General features: G+C 50.7%; 1 protein-coding gene across 1 annotated transcript; it reads right to left on the reverse strand.

Moving 5' to 3' along the window:
* Positions 1–5,355: 5,355 nt before the first annotated feature.
* TBX21 (T-box transcription factor 21) lies at positions 5,356–17,399 on the reverse strand. The gene is made up of 6 exons (XM_077852973.1): positions 16,905–17,399; positions 8,297–8,451; positions 7,861–7,982; positions 7,158–7,316; positions 6,959–7,020; positions 5,356–6,722 (listed from the first exon to the last, which is right to left on the reverse strand). The coding sequence occupies exons 1-6, from the start codon at positions 17,393–17,395 to the stop codon at positions 6,104–6,106; spliced, it is 1,608 nt and encodes a 535-aa protein (XP_077709099.1). The 5' UTR covers positions 17,396–17,399; the 3' UTR covers positions 5,356–6,103.
* Positions 17,400–18,088: the final 689 nt, after the last annotated feature.

Raw genomic sequence — 18,088 nt, forward strand, 5'->3', positions numbered from 1 at the left:
AAAAAGATAAGAGAATTTAAAAGTCAATAACAGAATCAGAAGACAAAGAGCAGAAACTCTCTAAAAAATAATAATAGAGAAAAATTAAAGTTAGGAAATAAAATTAAAGAATCAGGTAAAGATATCTACCATGTAATTAAAGAGAGTCGAGGAGAAGGGCATCTGACTAGCTCAGTTGATAGAGCATGCTACTCTTGATCCCCGTGTCATGAGTTCAAGCCCCACGTTGGGCATAGATTGCTTAAAAAAAAAAAAAAAAAAAAAAAGAATCAAGGAAAAAGGAATGGATAAAAGGGAAACTTTCTATGAATGAAGAACAAAGTCTCTGAATTGATAGATCTTATTCAGTGCCCCAGAATAATACATGGGGGGAAAATACTTTAGACTAAATCATATAACCATGGGGATCCCTGGATGGCTCAGCAGTTTAGCGCCTGCCTTTGGCCCAGGGCGCGATCCTGGGGTCCCGGGATTGAGTCCCACATCGGGCTCCCGGCATGGAGCTTGCTTCTCTCTCTGCCTGTGTCTCTGCCTCTTTCTCTCTCTATGTCTATCATGAATAAATAAATAAAAATAATTTTTTTTAAAAAATTAAAAAAAATAAATCATATAATCTGGAATATCCAAAGCACTGGAATTAAGGGAAGATCCAAAAACATAACACAAAGAACCACTAATCAAAATGACACCAGACTTTTTAAGGGCAATAGTGAAAATTAAAATGGAGAAATGGACAAAGGAGAAATGCCTTGAAAATTCCAATAAGAAATTATTTCCAACCAAAGCTTTTATACCCAATAAGCTATCACTCAGATATGCAAGTGAAATACAGGCATTTTTGGACATGTTAAAAACTCAGAAGTTTTATCTCCTGTGTACCAAAAAGCTCCTCAGAAAAATAAAAGAACAAATAAACAAACAAAAGGACATGTGGTCCAAGATATAGGAGATCCAACACAAGAGAGACACTTGGATGGCTCAGCGGTTGAGCATCTGCCTTTGGCTCAGGGCGTGATCCCAGAATCTTGGGATGGAGTCCCACATCAAGCTCCACATGGGGAGCCTGCTTCTCCCTCTGCCTATGTCTCTGTCTCTCTCTGTGTCTCTCATGAATAATTTTTTAAAAAGAGAGAGACACATGAAAGGAAATCCTCAGACTGATGGTGAAGGAAAAATCCTAGGATAATGGCTAGGCAGTACATTCCACTGCTACCATACAGCATGAAAATTATCTCCCCTCTCCTTGTATGTGTGCTGGCCTTGACTAATAGAATGTCATGGGAGTGATGCTGTTTCAGTTCCAGACATGCCCTCTGGAGGCCTGGAAGCTCCTGTCTCACTCTTTTGGAGCCCTGAGCCAAGAAGTTTGACTACATTGCTGGAGGGCAAAGTCCAGCCATAATTTGATGTTCTCCATCTGTTGAATTAGAGACAGCATCTGTGGAAGAAAGCTTCCCCAAGTTAGTCTTCCAAAACCTATGGCTTAAAAATCAAACGTGACCTTACAAAGACCACCAAGTGTACAAAAAGGCAAATCCATTATGAGTGATAATCAGAAGAATCAATTTATTTAGAGAACACTCCTGCCAAACCCTCCATAAACACCCTCTAAGTACTATCTGGAATTGTCAAATACAAAGACAGAATGGTTGTGTGTAGAATGTTTACAGAAATAAAGAATGCAGGTATAAGGGAAAACATGCAACAGGAAATCATCAGGATTATACAATTTGGGGAGAAAATAGAACTCATAGAAATGCAAAGCATGGGGTGCCTGGCTGGCTCAGTCAGAAGAGCTTACAACTCTTGACCTTGGGGTTATGAGTTTGAGCCCCATGTTAGGTGTAGAGATTACTTAAAAATAATAAAAAATTAAGAACTAAAAAATGCAAAGCATAACATTAAAAAAACTTAACGGAGATGTACAAAAGAACTATGAAAAGTACCTTATAAACTGTGAAAATAAATTTCAATGAGTGGGCTAATTAGCACATTAGATATTGTTGAAAGTAGAATTGAACTAAAAGAGATCTCGAGAACTTATACATGCAGCATAGGAAGATGAGGAGGAAAAACATAATAGAGAGCTGTGAGACATGAATAATAATAGAATGAGAATGCCTGGCATCCATCTGAATGGAGTTCCAAAGGGTGAAATTGGAGGGAATACAAAGAAGTAAGGTTTAAAGAGATAATGATTGGGAAATTTAAGAATTAGTGAAAACCATGAATATACGGATTCAGGAAGTAAAACGTATCCTAAATATGATCAGGAAAAATAAAGGCATACCTTGTCACATCATAGCAAATCTGTTGCACATCATGTATAACTAGAAGATCTGGAAAACAGAAAGAAAAAGATAACCTACAAAAGAATGATAATTAGGGTAGCAGCAGATTTCACAACAGAAGCCAGAAGACAGTGGAATAGCTTCTGTAAAATAAGAAAAAATTATTATCCATTTAAAATTGTTTACTCAGCAAAATACCACCCAATAAAGATGGGAAAATAATAATCTTTGTAACAAACACGTTTATGCGGAATTTACAAAGAAACCGCCCAATAGGAAGTTATAAAGGATTTAGTTTATTTTTTTTTTTTATTTATTTTTTTTAATAGTAATAGAGATTTTGTTTTTTGGTTTTCTTTTGTTGTTGTTGTTGTTTTTTTTTTTTATTTTTATTTATTTATGATAGTCACAGAGAGAGAAAGAGAGGCAGAGACACAGGCAGAGAGAAGCAGGCTCCATGCACCGGGAGCCCGACGTGGGAATCGATCCAGGGTCTCCCGGATCCGGCCCTGGGCCAAAGGCAGGCGCCAAACCGCTGCGCCACCCAGGGATCCCAAGGATTTAGTTTAAAAAGTAGGAAAGTGGTTCCAGGAAAAAAGAGGCAGAAATGCAAAAAGGAATAGTGAACAAAGAGAATGGTGACATAAAGTTAAACCCAAGCAACTACTATCTCAACAAAGTGATACAGGAGTATAATCTGTGGGGATTAAAAAAGAACTGAAGGGGTGCCTGGCAGGCTCAGTCAGTTGAGTATGCAACTGTTGACCTTAGGGTTGTGAGTTTGAGTCCCACACTGGGGCAAAGAATTATATATATATATATATATATATATATATATATATATATATATATATATACACACACACACACACACACACATATATATACACACATATATAAATTATATATATACATAAAGAGCTTACATATATATAATGGATAAATAAATAAAATCTTTTCAAAAAGAGATATATTTTGGTATTTTCAGTACCTTTTCATTAAGTGGTACATTTAATAGTGAACAGAAAATAGTAGTGAATCTTTATGAGTCAAATAACAAAGCATCAAAACATATGCCCCCACACTTCTGGGAAAAGTAAAGTGTATAAAATACAACTCCCTTCACTTATATCTAGTGAAGTGAACAAAAACCATTTAAAAACAGTGGGGGATGGGTGCCTCGCTGGTTCATTCGGAAAAGCATGCAACTCTTGATCTCAGGTTCATGAGTTTGAGCCCCACGTTGGGTGTTAGGTGTAGAGATTATGAAAAAAAAAAAAAAAAAAGCCCTAAAAAATAAAAATAAAAACAGTGGCCAAAAAGGGAGATAGGTACAATTTATTTTTTATTAAAAAAGATTTTATTTATTTATCCATGAGACACAGAGAGAGAGGCAGAGACACAGGCAGAGGGAGAAGCAGGCTTTAGGCAGGGAGCCCGACACGGGACTCAGTCTGAGGTCTCCAGGATCAGACCCTGGGCCGAAGGCAGCGCTAAACCACTGAGCCACCGGGGCTGCCCCTAGGTCTGATTTAATACCAATACTTAAGCACTCCAGAGAGTGACAGCTAACAAGCCCGGCCAGCGGAGGAGCAATCTGCATGCAGAGCACAGTATGACAGAACTCCTAATGTCATTTACAAAAGTATGAGCTTCTATATCTAAGGAGGATGGAACCAAATATGTCTTCTTATGTTTTCCTTGTTCTGACCAGAAAGTGATGAAAAATGGCCTATAGATAGAGACCAGGAGAGAAGGGGATGTGAAGTGTGAGACATGAAGTTTTGCAAGCTACAACAGAAGGGAACACCCCATGGCCCATGATGACACCCTCTGCATTAGAATGGGGTATGCTGGGCACCTGGGTGGCTTAGTGGGTGAGTGTCTGCCTTTGGCTCCTGGGGTCCTGGAATCAAGTCCTGCATTGGGCTCCCAGCAGGGGTTTCTCCCTCTGCCTGTGTCTCTGCCTCTCTTTCTCTCATGAATAAATAAATAAAAATCTTAAAAAAAAAAAAAAAACTCACTTTTGGGCAGCCTGGGTGGCTCAGCGGTTTAGCATCTGCCTTTGGCCCAGGGCGTGATCCTGGAGTCCTGGGATCAAGTCCCACATCGGGGTCCCTGCATGGAGCCTGCTTCTCCCTCTGCCTGTGTCTCTGCCTCTCTCTCTCTCTCTCATGAATTAGTAAATAAAATCTTAAAAAAAAAAAAAAAAAAAAGAATTGGGTATGCCCCACACTAGGGTGTAATCCCAAACAGAGTAATCCCAACTTCTGAACCTTTCCCATAAACTCTTTTCTTACCCTTAGGGAGCTCTTTCAGAAACTAGCTTTTAATTGTGAAAAACAAAAAACAAAAAGACAGTGCTTACTGTTTATCTGGCCCTGTTCTAAACTCTTTACAGGTGCTAGTTTGAATCTTATGAAATTGCCAATGTTCACTAGTTCTTTAAAAAAAAAAGATTTTATTCATTTATTCATGAGAGACATACAGAGAGAGGCAGAGACATAGGCAGAGGGAGATGCTCCCTACCGGGAGCCTGATGTGGGACTCGATCCCAGGATCCCGGGGGGATCATGCCCTGAGCCAAGGGCAGATGTTCAACCACTGAGCCACTCAGGTGCCCCGTTTGGCTGTTCTTGACCTATGAAACCAACCATCATTTCATATTATCCAATTTACATTTACTCTTTTAACCTTTGAACAATCCTGAGATGAAGATAAAGAGCCACAGTAGCTAGAAATGCAAAGCGAAATCAAAGCTGTTCTTCCCCGCAGAGCCCGCAGCCTCCTCCCAGCCCGGTCCCTTGGTCTTGCCCTCCAACCCTCCTCCACATGTCAGGGTGCCACACAGATGAAGGGGCCATTCTCTGTCCCAAGATGTCTTACAAAGTAGAATTGACATGGCCTTTCACTCCATTTATCCCCTAAAGGAGGCCAATCTGGATTCCTAGGAGGCTCAGGTTCTTGGGGCCTTCAGCTGCTGCTGGAGAGCCATGGTGCACTTTGCACTTCCCAGTGGAGTCCCCCATCCATGTCCCCTTCCAGGGCACTGAAGCAGGACACATTCTACAGTTTCATGTTTATTTTCAGAAAGTGATGAAGACAGAAGAAATATATCCAGACACCACTCTCTGTACAATAAATAGCCTCCCCGTTCCAAAAAAAATAAAAAAGGAAAAGGAAAAAAAGCGCGCACGCATACACACAACCAACCCCCCCACAAGACATTGCTTCTTGAGGTGTGCACCATCCCCCCCTTCCTAACCCTTTCCTCGAGACCCCCTGTCTCTGAGCGGGTGGGGCCCAGGCCAGCTGCCCCAAAGTCCTCGGAGTCCTGTTGCCGACCCTGGCTGGCTGGCCGGCTGGTGTAAAATCCACGGTATTTTTATTTTCACACACACACAAACAGAATTGCCCAAAGTTCATTCTACAAAGGAAGACAGCCAAGTCTCCAGTTCCCAGTCTGCCCCACCTGGCCCCCACCCCACCCCACGGACGAGGGGAAGCTCCTTTGTGTCCAAGACCTTCTTGTTCTGTTTTCTGTTCTCCAGCTGGGAACCCACAGCCAGAAGCAGCACCAGGTAAATGACTGTAGTTAGGGCAGAGGAAGGGGCAAGGGACACGCCTCTCAGGTTTCGCAGTGGGCCCGAAGCAGCGAGGGAACCCCAGAAGCCTTCTCAGCCCCCCTCTTCCTCAACCAACTACAAAAGGAGAAGGGACGGAGGGAGCTGGGGCCTCCCAGCCCGGAGTCAGCTGTCTGCATTAGCTGGTGTCCTCCAGCCCGATGACACGGTTTCTGTCATGTCATCGGCTCAATTGGGAAAATAGCTATAAAACTGGCCTTCAGTTTCCTTATCAAAAGGAGAAGGGGCCCCAGCAGGGGAGGAGCTGTCGCCACTGGAAGGATAGGGGGAGACGCGCCTCCTCTTAGAGTCTCCTTCACCCAGTCCCGAGTCACCGGACTCTGGCCGGATGGGGGTGATCTCAGTCCACACCGAAGGGGAGCCCTGGTCCTCTGGCCCCCGTCCCTCTGAAGCTCCAGGACCAGGTTCCATGGGGAGAGTCCGCATGGTGCGGAACCAGCCGCTTGGGCCCATCTTGGGAGGGTACTGGGGGGCCATTGGCCAGCCAGCTCCAGGCGCCAGGACGTCCTGGCCTCGGTAGTAGGACATGGTGGGTCCAGGGGCGGAGGGCAGGAAGGCAGGCTTCATGCTCACTGCCCGAAACTCGGCCTCGTAGCTGTGGTCCCGGGGGCCCCCTAACCAATAGGGCTGGGAAGCCACGTCCTTGGCCTGCCCTGGAAGGTCGGGGTAGAAGCGGCTAGGAACGGGATACTGGCTGGGGAGGAGAGGAGAGTAGTGGTCTCCCCCAAGCAATTGACAGTTGGGTCCAGGCGGGGAGGGCACGCTGGTGTCAACAGATGCATACATGCTAAAAAATAAAAAGAAGAAGAAAAAGAAGGCAAAACAAACAGTGGTCACGAAGAGAACCAGTCACCTGTGAGCCTGCCTATTATTGCATGTCCCTCCCTGGACCCTCTGTGCCTGGCCCGCTGGCCCTCCAGCATCCATCCCACCTCCTCCCACTCCCTAGCGGCAAAGATATGCTCCCGTGTTTGGAGTCAAACCTCCATAGGCCCTTGGTGAGCTAGAACCAGTGGCACTTACGACTCAAAGTTTTCCCGGAATCCTTTGGCAAAAGGGTTATTATCAATTTTCAGCTGAGTGATCTAGAGAGAGGGGAAACAGAGGCACCTGAGTCCTGAGTCTGGGGCTAGGCAACTTCCAAATCCCCCACCAGGGAAGACTGCGGGCCCCACTGTCCCGTTCCTGCCCCTCGCAGCTCAGGCCCGCCAGCTGCCCTTACCTCCGCATTCTGGTAGGCGGTCACGGCAATGAACTGGGTCTCTTGGAAGGTGAAGATGTGTGTGTTGGAAGCGTTGCAGGCCGCCTCCGGCTCCCCATCGTTCACCTCAACGATGTGCAGCCGAGGCTGGTACTTATGGAGAGACTGGAGCACGATCATCTAAGAGAGAGCCGCATGCTTGTAGCCCTCTGGCCAGGCTAGAGGGGACCCTGAGGTCATCGCGTCCATTCCCCTGCCCTGCTACCGGGTAAGTTCCCCCAGGCCCTCCAGCTCTGGTCCCCAGCCTCTCCAGGGCACCAGTTCTGCCCTCTTTGCCTGTTTCCCACCCCGGGATGTCTACTGTGACCAAGGTATTAGCACAAGCAGGGCTTTTCAGGGGTGGGGCTGTTAACAGTATTGCTCAACTAGGAAAGACTTGGTATCCATTCTCTGGGCGGGGAGGGCCCACTGGCACCAACTCTATGCCCAGCATGGTGTACCAGTGACAGTGGCCTGGGGCTCAGTGAAGAAACCCGCAGGGCTGGCTTGGCCCATGCCATCCTGAATGCAATCCCGTGAGAGTCCACTCCCTCCCACCTCATCTTTGCAACACGCCCCCCCCCCCCCAAGGTGAGTGGAAAAAGAACCAAAGTCAGAGAAGAAGAAAAGTGACTTTCACAGAACAGAATCAGTCAGGGGAGGTGGAGGGTGCAAGGAGTCCCACCTGGGTCACATTATTAGAGGCCCCTTTGTTGTTGGTGAGCTTCAGTTTCCCGAACGAGACTTCCTGGCGCATCCAGTGCGCTCCAGTGTTGGGGGAATCTGGGTGGACGTACAGGCGGTTTCCTGTGGACAGTGAACCTCTTTGGCACGCAGCCCCTGGGGACCAGGCCCCTGGTGATGGGCGGCTTCTTCGCCCATTCTAGGGTGGCAGGGGGAGGACCGGATAGGGCAGAGAACTGAGTAGAAGACAGGTTAAAGCAGACTAGAGTAGACAGGACAAACAGAATGGGAGTGAGAAGCGGGAGGGGATAAGGGTGAGACCAGGAATTCAATCTTAGGTCTGGTGGGGCAGGGGCTTGGGGGTTCCTCCTGGATCCACCAGGGGGCGCCCAGTCTCGGAGAGAAAGAGTGCCCACCGCTCCCCAGGGCACTCCTACCTGGCATGCTGCCCTCAGCCTTTCCACACTGCACCCACTTGCCGCTCTGATACCGCCAGTGGTGCTGGTCCACCAAGACCACGTCCACGAACATCCGGTAATGGCTGGTGGGCTCCAGCCCCGCCACAGTAAATGACAAGAACGGGAACATCCGCCTGAAAAGAGAGAGACCCCCCAGCATCTGTCAGCCCCCCGACCTCACAGCCAGCTGACCCTGCGCAAAGGCTTTCGGTGGTGTCCTAGAGGCACTTCCATCTGGTGAAAGAACCTACTGGAAATGATCAGGGAGTGTGCCAACCAGTTCTTAAACACCACCATATTTTAAAAATTAAATTAGGGCAGCCCCGGTGGCGCAGCGGTTTGGCGCTGCCTTCAGCCCAGGGTCTGATCCTGGAGACCCGGGATCAAGTCCCACGTCCGGGCTCCCTGCATGGAGCCTGCTTCTCCCTCTGCCTGTGTCTCTGCCCCTCTGTGTGTGTGTGTGTGCGTGTCTCTCATGAATAAATAAATAAAATCTTAAAAAAAAATAAAAATTTAATTATATAAACTTACAATTAAGTACATTACATTATAAGCCAAGGTACTAAATCATCAAAAATCATCACTTCTCAGTTCATTTGCTACAGTTCACTATCATCTCTGCTCTTTTTTTTTTTAAAAAGATTTTATTTATCCATTCATGAGAGATACAGAAAAGCAGAGACACAGGCAGAGGGAGAAGCAGGCTCCCTGTGGAGAGCCCAATGTGGGACTCGATCTCAGAACCCTAGGATCACACCCTGACCCAAAGGTAGACTCTCAACCACTGAGCCACCTAGGCGTCCCTCATCTCTGCTCTAGAGGTGACTTACACCTCTTGTTCCTGTATGACAGAAATACCAGACAGCCACTGCCTGGCTCTTCCCGACTCTGCATTCAGTGATACCACGTGCGAAGCTCGAAATCAGCCATCACGGGAGTATTTACACCACGGAAATCAGCAAATGCTGTGAATCAGGGCTTTTTAAATGTTTCTCTTTTTCTTTTCTTTTCTTTTTTTTTTTTTTTGGTGGGGTGAGCTAACATGAGGGATAGTTTTACCTCACCAAGGAAATTGTCAGTTCTTTTTCTTTTCTTTTCTTTTCTTTTCTTTTTAAGATTTTATTTATTCGGGCAGCCAGGGTGGCTCAGCAGTTGAGCATCGCCTTCGGCCCAGGGCATGACCCTGGGGTCCGGGGATCGAGTCCGATGTCGGGCTCCCTGCATGGAGCCTGCTTCTCCCTCTGCCTGTGTCTCTGCCTCTCTCTCTCTCTGTGTCTCTCATGAATAAATAAATAAAATCTTTAAAAATTTTTATTTATTCAAAAGAGACACAGAGAAAGACGCAGAGACACAGAAAGAGAAGCAGACTCCCTGCTGGGAGCCCAATGCGGGGCGGCGGGGGGGGGGGGGGGGGGGGGTTCGATCCCAGGTCCCTAGGATCATGACCCGAGCCAAATGCAGATGCCTAACTGACTGAGCCACCTAGGCGACCCTCAGTGTTTTTCTCTCAGAGAGTCAGTTGCCAGATATTAGCTGCATGCCACTGTTGCTAACCTTAGTCTGCTTCCTGGTGAGGAGCAAAGCCACAAGCCAGCCCCCTCAGGCACTTCCCTGTAGGCCCTCATGCCTCAGTCCTCCAAGCTCTGGTGTGGTCTTGGTCCCCAACCCATCTTTCCATGGTGGCTGGCCATCACCGTGCTAACACTCCCAGCCCTGTGGCACCCACGCTCTCCCTGCCCCATCCTCCTGGGCCTGGTGTCTGTAGTATGGCCTGCCCCAGGCCTGAGCCTTCAGAGAAGTACCCAAAATCCTAGATGGAACTTCCCATCCACCTGAAAGAGTTCTGTTAAGCACAATCCTCACACTCAAAGTCCTGCTTCCCAGGAAAAGTGGAGGAAGTTGAGGTTGGGATGCTGCCCTAACCTCCATTGTGCCAGTGTAATAGATTCTGAGAAGGAAGCACTTCCATACCACAACCATCTCTGTCACTTCCACCATCTCCACCCCCACCTGCACCATCACTACAATCCCACCTTCACCAACACCCCCCATCACCACTATCACTACGACCAACATCACCATCCCCACCTTCACCATCACTACAACCACCACCTCCACCAACACCCCTCATCACCACTGTCACTACAACCACCATCACCACCCCCATCACCACTATCACTACAACCACCATCACCACCCCCACCTGCACCATCACTACAACCACCACCTCCATAGATACCCTCCATCACCACTATCACTACAACCACCACCTCCACCACCACCCCCATCACCACTATCACTACACCTATCACCACCAACACCCTCCATCACCATCACTACAACCACCACCTCTACCATCACTGCCCCCGTCACCAAACCATCACTTCCATTATCACCATCACTACAATTATCCTTTCCACCACCAGTACCAACACCAATACCATCGCTAATTCTAATGGGATAGCTTTTCTTTTCAAACCCAAAGAGGAAGAACAGAATTTTCAGGATGGCAGAACCAAATCCTCATCAGAACTACTTTTCATTCCCACACACCTCTCCCCTCCTCCTATGAGAAGTCATGGGAAGAAAGACACCAGTCCATGAGTCAGGAAACCTGGAGGAGGGAGAGTTCCAGAGGCCTAGGAATACTTTGGGGTGCACCCTAGTCCCCAGAAGCTCCCCGAGCAACACCATTAATAACCTTGGGAAGGTCTCCCCACAGTCCTGTCTTCTCCAGACTCTCCTATGCTGAGAAAAAAAAAAAAAAAAAGAGAGAGACTTACTAGCCCCATCCCCTGGAGTAAGTTAATTCCCAAACCAAACCTGCTTCTTCACCCAAAAATGGAGACAAGAACTCTTATCCATTTTTCCTCTGAGAGCTGTTAAGCAGTTTGAAAGATGTGAAACTCAGCTCATCCGGTCCCTCCTCCACCCAACCCTCTTGCAGGCCCAGAGCTATCAAGGCCCTCTCGCCTGGCGGAAGGACCCCGAGCAAAAGTCCAGGCTCTAGCTCCAGGCTCTGGGTTTCAGGGGCTCAGTGGGCCAGTTGGCTTGAGAAATCAAAGGTCAGGGATGGGACCTGGAGCGATTAAGGCTGCTGGGACAGTATTTTCAACGCATCTCTACTACTAATTCATTCTATGACAGTGGTCAGGTTGCTCGGGTTTTTTGTATTATAACCAGTTCCTATCCAAACTTGTATGAATAAAGGAAGAAAAGGATATATTCATTGTGCCTCTCCTTAGCAGCAGCCAGTTCACCTGAGATGTAAAATGTTATTTCCAATTTTATACTCAAAGAAACCAAGGATCGGAGAGCCGAGGTGACGCTCCTTGGTGAGAAACAGAGTCTGTGTCTCCTGACATCGGCAACCATGCTGTGGTGTTCATCTCTCTACCCTGCTTATCTCTGGTGGAGGGAAGTGAAGGAGACACGGGAAGAGGATGGAGGAAAGGAAGAGGAGAAGGAAGGTCTCGTTTCACCCTAAAAGTCTAGAATCACTGCCAGCTGGAATCCCAAAATAGCCCCTGCTTTACATGACACTTTGCTGGGAAGGAACAGGGTCTGGTGCCAAACTAAGCTCTCCAGAAAGACCACTTATCATTCTGCCCTGAGAGGACAGAGCCCAGGACTCTAAATTCCTCCACTGCTGCTCAGGACTATCCCATCTTGAAATGAGATAGTCCCATCTTGAAATGACTCGCAGGGTCATCATACTACACCCCCGCCCTATCCTGAACACCTCTGATACGCTCCAATTCACCATCATCACGTACAAGTCACAAGGAGGCAGTTTTTTCTAAGTCATGTTGGCAAGATGTTTTAAAAATGATTATCTAATGCCAATGAGTCTGTGGGGAAATGGGTGCTCTCACACACTCTTCGTGGGGGTGTAAAATAGCAGCATCTTTCAGAAGGATACTCCGGCAGTGCCCTGGACCTATCGAACTGTAAACTGCTCAGGCATCAAAGGATCTCCTCCTTCCATCAACCTCAGACCCAACTTAGTAGAAATCGGACAGCCACTAGCAAACAGCCAACAGAAAGTAAAGCTGTATTCATCTGCCCCAAGAGAAATGAAGCCAGTAAGTCCAAATTAAAGCAGGCTTAAAGCTTCAATAAACAAACAAACAGACAAACAAATTGTTTTAAAGATCTAAAAAGTTCTCAAGGTCAGGAATGTAGGCAAGGGGAGGCCACCATGGCTATGAGGCCAGTGATCAATGATGGAGGACAGGGTGGCACTGTATTGTTTTCTCGACCGCTAAATTCACACACGCACACATAAATGCAAATTGAGCTTCTTAACAACAGAGCTACCCAAAGTTATCTTAATTATAATAATCAACTAATCACACCCAGAAAAGTGGGGATTGCCAGCAACGAATGCACACCCACACACCCACACACACAGACGCCCGCCTCTCTCTTCCTCTACTGAGAACGTCTACCATCAACTCTTCGATGCACGCTGACACATTCACAGCACACATACACACACCCAGCACCACACCAAAACACAGCACAAGCCCGGGGTAGACACCCCGAATCTCCACAAACACGCAGAGTGGAACTCCAACATTTCCAACTGGCCAGTCCAACATTGGGTCTCACTTTCTTCTCCCCACCTCAGAGACTGGGTCAGGCTCTGGTGCTGGGAAGTGCCATCCCCCAATGCCCAATCCCGTTGCTGCCCATGGAGGACAGACTATGTCACTTGTCCATACTGAAGGAGGGGTCTTGGGTGGGTGGGAGAGGAAGGATTTGGGAGGGAGTGAGTCAGCCCAAGGCAAAAAGGCCGTGGGGCTGTGGGTGGGCCTGGGCTAGGAGGATTTTTCAGAAAGGAAGAAGGCCGTGGGTGATGTGGTAGTGACTGGCAGGTCACTGGAACCCACAGAGGGACAGTCAGCCCTCCAAATGGGAGAGAAAGGGTGCTGTTCTCTGAGCCCTTGATCTTCAGAAGCCAGTTGCAGAAGGAAATGGCCGCCGAGTTCCCAGATCTCTGGAGCCCAGGTTCAGGTACCTGGGTGATGTGGGCTGGTGGGGCTGAACTGGGGCCTCTGTGTTCTCTGTCCCTTCCACCCCACCACAGGGCCTCTGAGGTCTGATTTGAGGGGAGGGACCAAAGAAAATGGTGAGGGGCCACTGCCCTCTTCCAACGGGGACCCCATGGTGTCGGAAGCCATCCCTCAGATAGATGGAAAGCATAAGGATTGTGAAACACACATACACACACACACACAATTATGAAATGATCAGGGAAATTTGATGATATTTATGAAATTCTTCGCAGTATTGCTAACAATATTGTGTTTACTTTTAAAACGCCATTTTTAGGGGACCTGGGTGACTCAGTTGAGTGTCCAACTCTTGATTTCAGTTCAGGTCTTGATCTCAGGGTCATAAGATGGAGCCCCATGTTGGGCCCCATGCTGGGTGTGAAGCCTGCTTAGGATTCTCTCTCTCCCTCACCCCCAAATAAATAAATAAATAAATAAATAAATAAATAGAATTGTAAAAAGCTATGTTTAGATCTACATAGAGAAATTTTAAGAATGAAGGAATAGGGGATCCCTGGGTGGCTCAGTGGTTTAGCGCCTGCCTTCTGCCCAGGGTGTGGTCCTGGGGTCCTGGGATCAAGTCCCACATCAGGCTCCCTGCATGGAGCCTGCTTCTCCGTCCGCCTGTGTCTCTGTCTCTCTCTCTGTGTCTCTCATGAATAAATAAATAAAATCTAAAAAAAAAAAAAGAATGAAGAAATATAATGCCTAGGATCTACTTACTAAATACTTAACACCATCACAATGCAATTGCAGACTAGGCGGTGGGAGGCAGAAGCAAGGATAAAGAAGAAACAAGATTGGCCCAGTAGTAACAACTGTTGAAGCTGGGTGATGGGTAGATGGAGGCCTGTGAGGTTTTTCTCTGTACTTTTGTACATATTGGAATTTTTCATAATAAAAGAAAGTAGGTGTATGGATCTAAAAGGGAGACAACAAAACTTGTCAAGAGAGAATTATTCAGCAAGAACATAAAGGAAAGAAGGAAGCCACAGGGGTAGTGGCGGTGACCTTGCAGAGACACATCCCCGTGAGACACCCCCTAACCAGGCTGCGGGCAGCCCACAGCCGGCCCCACACCCACCGGATCCCTGAAGTTCTGGCCAGTGGTCTGCCCAGCCCACCCCTCAAGACTTGAAGGGCAGGGCCCTGGCAGCAGGTTGTAGGGAGACCTGGGCCAGGCCCCAGAGTGGGAGGGCTTCCTGAGTACCCAAGAGTACAGGCCTGAGTTCAGGTCTGCTGAGTGACCGAGGACAAGCCACCAGCTGTCCCCATGCCTCGTGTCCCTCGCTGTGAATGGGGAGACCTCTCTACGTACGGAGCACACGGTGAAAGAATGGAAATGAAAGCACTCTGAATGCATCAAGGCCGTTGGACAGCAGAGGCGGCTGTTTTTACTCCTGGCCTCGAGGGGCTGGGTTTGGGTGCCCGTTCTGCCAGCGACAGGTGTGCTGTGTAACCTCGGAAGAGTCTCTTCCTGTCTCTGAGCCCATTTCCCTGTCTGTGAAGGAAGGGGACTGGAGAGGATCTCCTGGGTCCCCTCCAATTCAGACTTGAGAGGACTAAGAAGCCTGGGCTGTGCCTGGGAGCACTCAGAGGGGGCTAGGGTTAGGGGGACGCAGAGAGGAATTATCAGAAGGCTGAGGGCATAAAGGCCACACCAGAAAAGAAAAGGCCAACTTTCCTGGGTTCATCCCAGAGAAAGAGGAACAGCTCAGCCCCTTGGAGCTATTTGTGGTTGGTGGATCCATCCCTCCATCCCAGGCCACCCCACAGAAATCCCTGGAAAGGAAGAACGTCCCAGCAATGCCTAGATGGAATGCCAATCCCCCTGGGCCTGCATGGCTTCCCCACTCTTTTCCTAAGCCCCACACTGGGTATCTGCCCTTCAACTCCTCCTGGCCGCACTGATGACACAGGTCCTCCACGCAGAGGTCCTCCCTGGTCCCCTGCCTGAGCAGGCCCTTACTGGGAGGGATGGGTGCAGGCTTTCACATGCCAGACCCAGGCAGGGCCCACTCGGCATTGCTTACTAAACAAATACCGCACCGGTGGCAAGTTTCTCTTTCTTTCCCCGGAAGCAGTACCCTTGGCCCCAAACCCTACCCCTCTTGCACTGGGCTCAGGGGATCCTGAGCTATGGACCCATGGGTTCCCAATGCTGGATCCTACCCCTGGAAAGTATCTGGCCAGGGGTGAGGCAAGACTTTCAGGGGACAGACCTGGGAGGGAGCAGAGTGAGACTGGCTGCCAGCTGGGGTGGGTGGGTTAGCTTCACCTGCTCAGGCCCATGGGTATGTGTGCTCTCCGGTGGGGCCTGTGCCTAGAAGGGATCTGTGCCCCCCACACACTTTACCATCCCCCCCAAACACACTCACACCAGACATATGAGCTCTCAAAGTACTACCGGAAAGGAAACTTGGCAACTGCTCCTCCATGTCACCAAATCCTAGGGCTTACCCACCTCCCAAAACTGACCTGTGCACAACAGCAGCAAAAAGCCTGGGAGAGGTGTGCGGTGGGAGGGTGGGAGTAAGAGAGGTGGGGGTAGAGTGGGGATAAGAGAGATGGGGGGGTAAGAAAGGTGGGGGTGGGGGTATGAGAGGTGGGGGGGTGGCGCTGGGTTACTGGCCACAGCACAGGACCCTGCCCTCTCCTCCATCTCCCCACACATAGGGGCAAAGAGGAGTCCTGCCCCATCAAATCCAAAACGCAGCCCCGCTCTGCTCACGGGGACCCCCCCCATAGAGGTAGAAAGTGGGGCAAGGGCTCACCCCAATTCCGGGTGAAACCAGAGGTACCTTCTCCCTTAAGCACGGTAACTTCGCATTGCACCCACTCTCTCCATCTCCCTCCTGAGTTCTGCCTGTTGGTGTAACTTTCTGGGAGAAAACAGCCCCCAGAACTTTCCTGTCCGCGCTACAACTCCCTCCCCGCTTCCCCCAAAGCCTAAGCCCCACTGTGAGCCACACCGAGACACTAGCAAAGTCTAGACAGGAGAGAGAGGAGAGGGAGAGGAGAGGGAAAGGAGGGGAGAGGAGAGGAGAGGAGAGGAGAGGAGAGGAGAGGAGAGGAGAGGAGAGGAGAGGAGAGGGAGAGGAGGGGAGAGAGAGGAGAGGAGAGGGAGAGGAGAGGGAGTGGAGAGGAGAGGAGAGGAGAGGAGAGGAGAGGAGAGGGAGAGGAGAGGGAGTGGAGAGGAGAGGAGAGGAGAGGAGAGGAGAGGAGAAGACAGGAGAGGAGAGGAGAGGAGAGGAGAGGAGAGGAGAGGAGAGGAGAGGAGAGGAGAGGGAAAGGAGGGGAGAGGAGAGGAGAGGAGAGGAGAGGAGAGGAGAGGAGAGGAGAGGGAGAGGAGGGGAGAGAGAGGAGAGGAGAGGGAGAGGAGAGGGAGTGGAGAGGAGAGGAGAGGAGAGGAGAGGAGAGGAGAGGAGAGGAGAGGAGAGGAGAGGAGAAGAGAGGAGAGGAGAGGAGAGGAGAGGAGAGGACAGGACCACCCCCGCCCCGGTCCGGCGGCCGCGCGTCTCACTCACCGCCCCTGCTTGGTGATGATCATCTCCGTCTGGTGCTGATTGAACTTGGACCACAACAGGTGGTTGTTGAGCGCGACTCTCAGCTTCCCCGACACCTCCAGCCCCGCCGGCAGCGCGTAGTCCTCGCGCGGCCCCGGGTAGAGCCCGGAGCGCGGGTCGGGGGCCGCGTAGCCGTCCCCGGGCTGGTAGCCCTCGGCGCTCGCCGCCGGCGGGAAGGGCTCGCCCACCCCGGGGAAGCCGGCCGCCTGGGGCCGGGGCGGGTAGGCGTAGGCTCCGAGGAAGCGGCCCGGCGGGGCGGGCACCAGGGCGCCCCCGGCGTAGGGCGCCCCCAGGCTGGCGCCCCCGCGACGGTCGGCCGCGTCCTGGGCGCCGGGCTCCGGGTAGAAGTAGCGGTTCTGCGGGTCGGCGCCGGGCGCCCGGCCCTCGTCGCTCGCCGGCATCGGCTCGGTGCCCGTCAGCATGTCTCCGCAGCCCCGCGCCACGATGCCCATCCGGGGCGGGCTGGCACCTTCCCGCAGCCGTCGGGGACCGGCCGCTCTCCGCGCGGGGGCGGGCGCGGGGGCGCGGGGGGCGGGGCCCGGGCGCGGGGGCGGGGGCGGGGGCGGGGGCCCCCAGCGGAGCCCGGCCTCGGACGCCTGGGTCCTGCGCCCGCGTCTGGCGGGCGCGCGGCAGCTCCCGGGCTGCGTCTCCAGCGGGCCGCTGTCACTAGCGTCGCGGCGCCTTTGCTGTGGCTTTATGAAGCTCCCTGGGCTCCCCCCACCCCACCACCTCGGCGCCGCCCCGCCTCACCCCGCCCCCTCGTGGCTAATAGTCGGCAAATTCTATGCAGTAGCGGAGGCCTGGAGGCCCCCACGGTGTGGCGAGTCCCCGCGCGCTCGCCCTTAAAGACCGCCTTCTGGAAGAGTCCACCCGTCCACCTGAAACGCCAGCCCGTTCCTCTCCTCTGGACCCTCGTGGACATTCCACCCATCCTTCAAGGCTCAGCTCAAAGGTCCCCTCCTACAGGAAGCCTTCGGTGATGGCGATGGCCCGGATGGGACTCACGGGGCGTCTGGCAGCGCTGGCAGGCAGCTCAGAGCAACCAGCAGGGTCTGCGCTCAAGTCCCAGCCGCTTAGGCCCCGAGCGGTCAACGGATCTCCTGAAGCGCTCCGTGCCCCCAGGCCCTGTGCTAAGTGGCTCCCCC

This window comes from Canis aureus, chromosome 16, assembly GCF_053574225.1.
Source record: "Canis aureus isolate CA01 chromosome 16, VMU_Caureus_v.1.0, whole genome shotgun sequence".
Lineage (NCBI taxonomy): Eukaryota > Metazoa > Chordata > Mammalia > Carnivora > Canidae > Canis > Canis aureus.

Excerpts from the sequence above, each read along its gene's own strand:
- TBX21 (XM_077852973.1), bottom strand. The coding sequence starts at position 17,395 with ATGGGCATCGTGGCGCGGGGCTGCGGAGACATGCTGACGGGCACCGAG. Across the intron at positions 7,317-7,860 it reads CCTCTAATAATGTGACCCAG|ATGATCGTGCTCCAGTCTCT; the intron begins GTGGGACTCCTT and ends GCTCTCTCTTAG. Across the intron at positions 6,723-6,958 it reads TTCCGGGAAAACTTTGAGTC|CATGTATGCATCTGTTGACA; the intron begins GTAAGTGCCACT and ends TTTATTTTTTAG.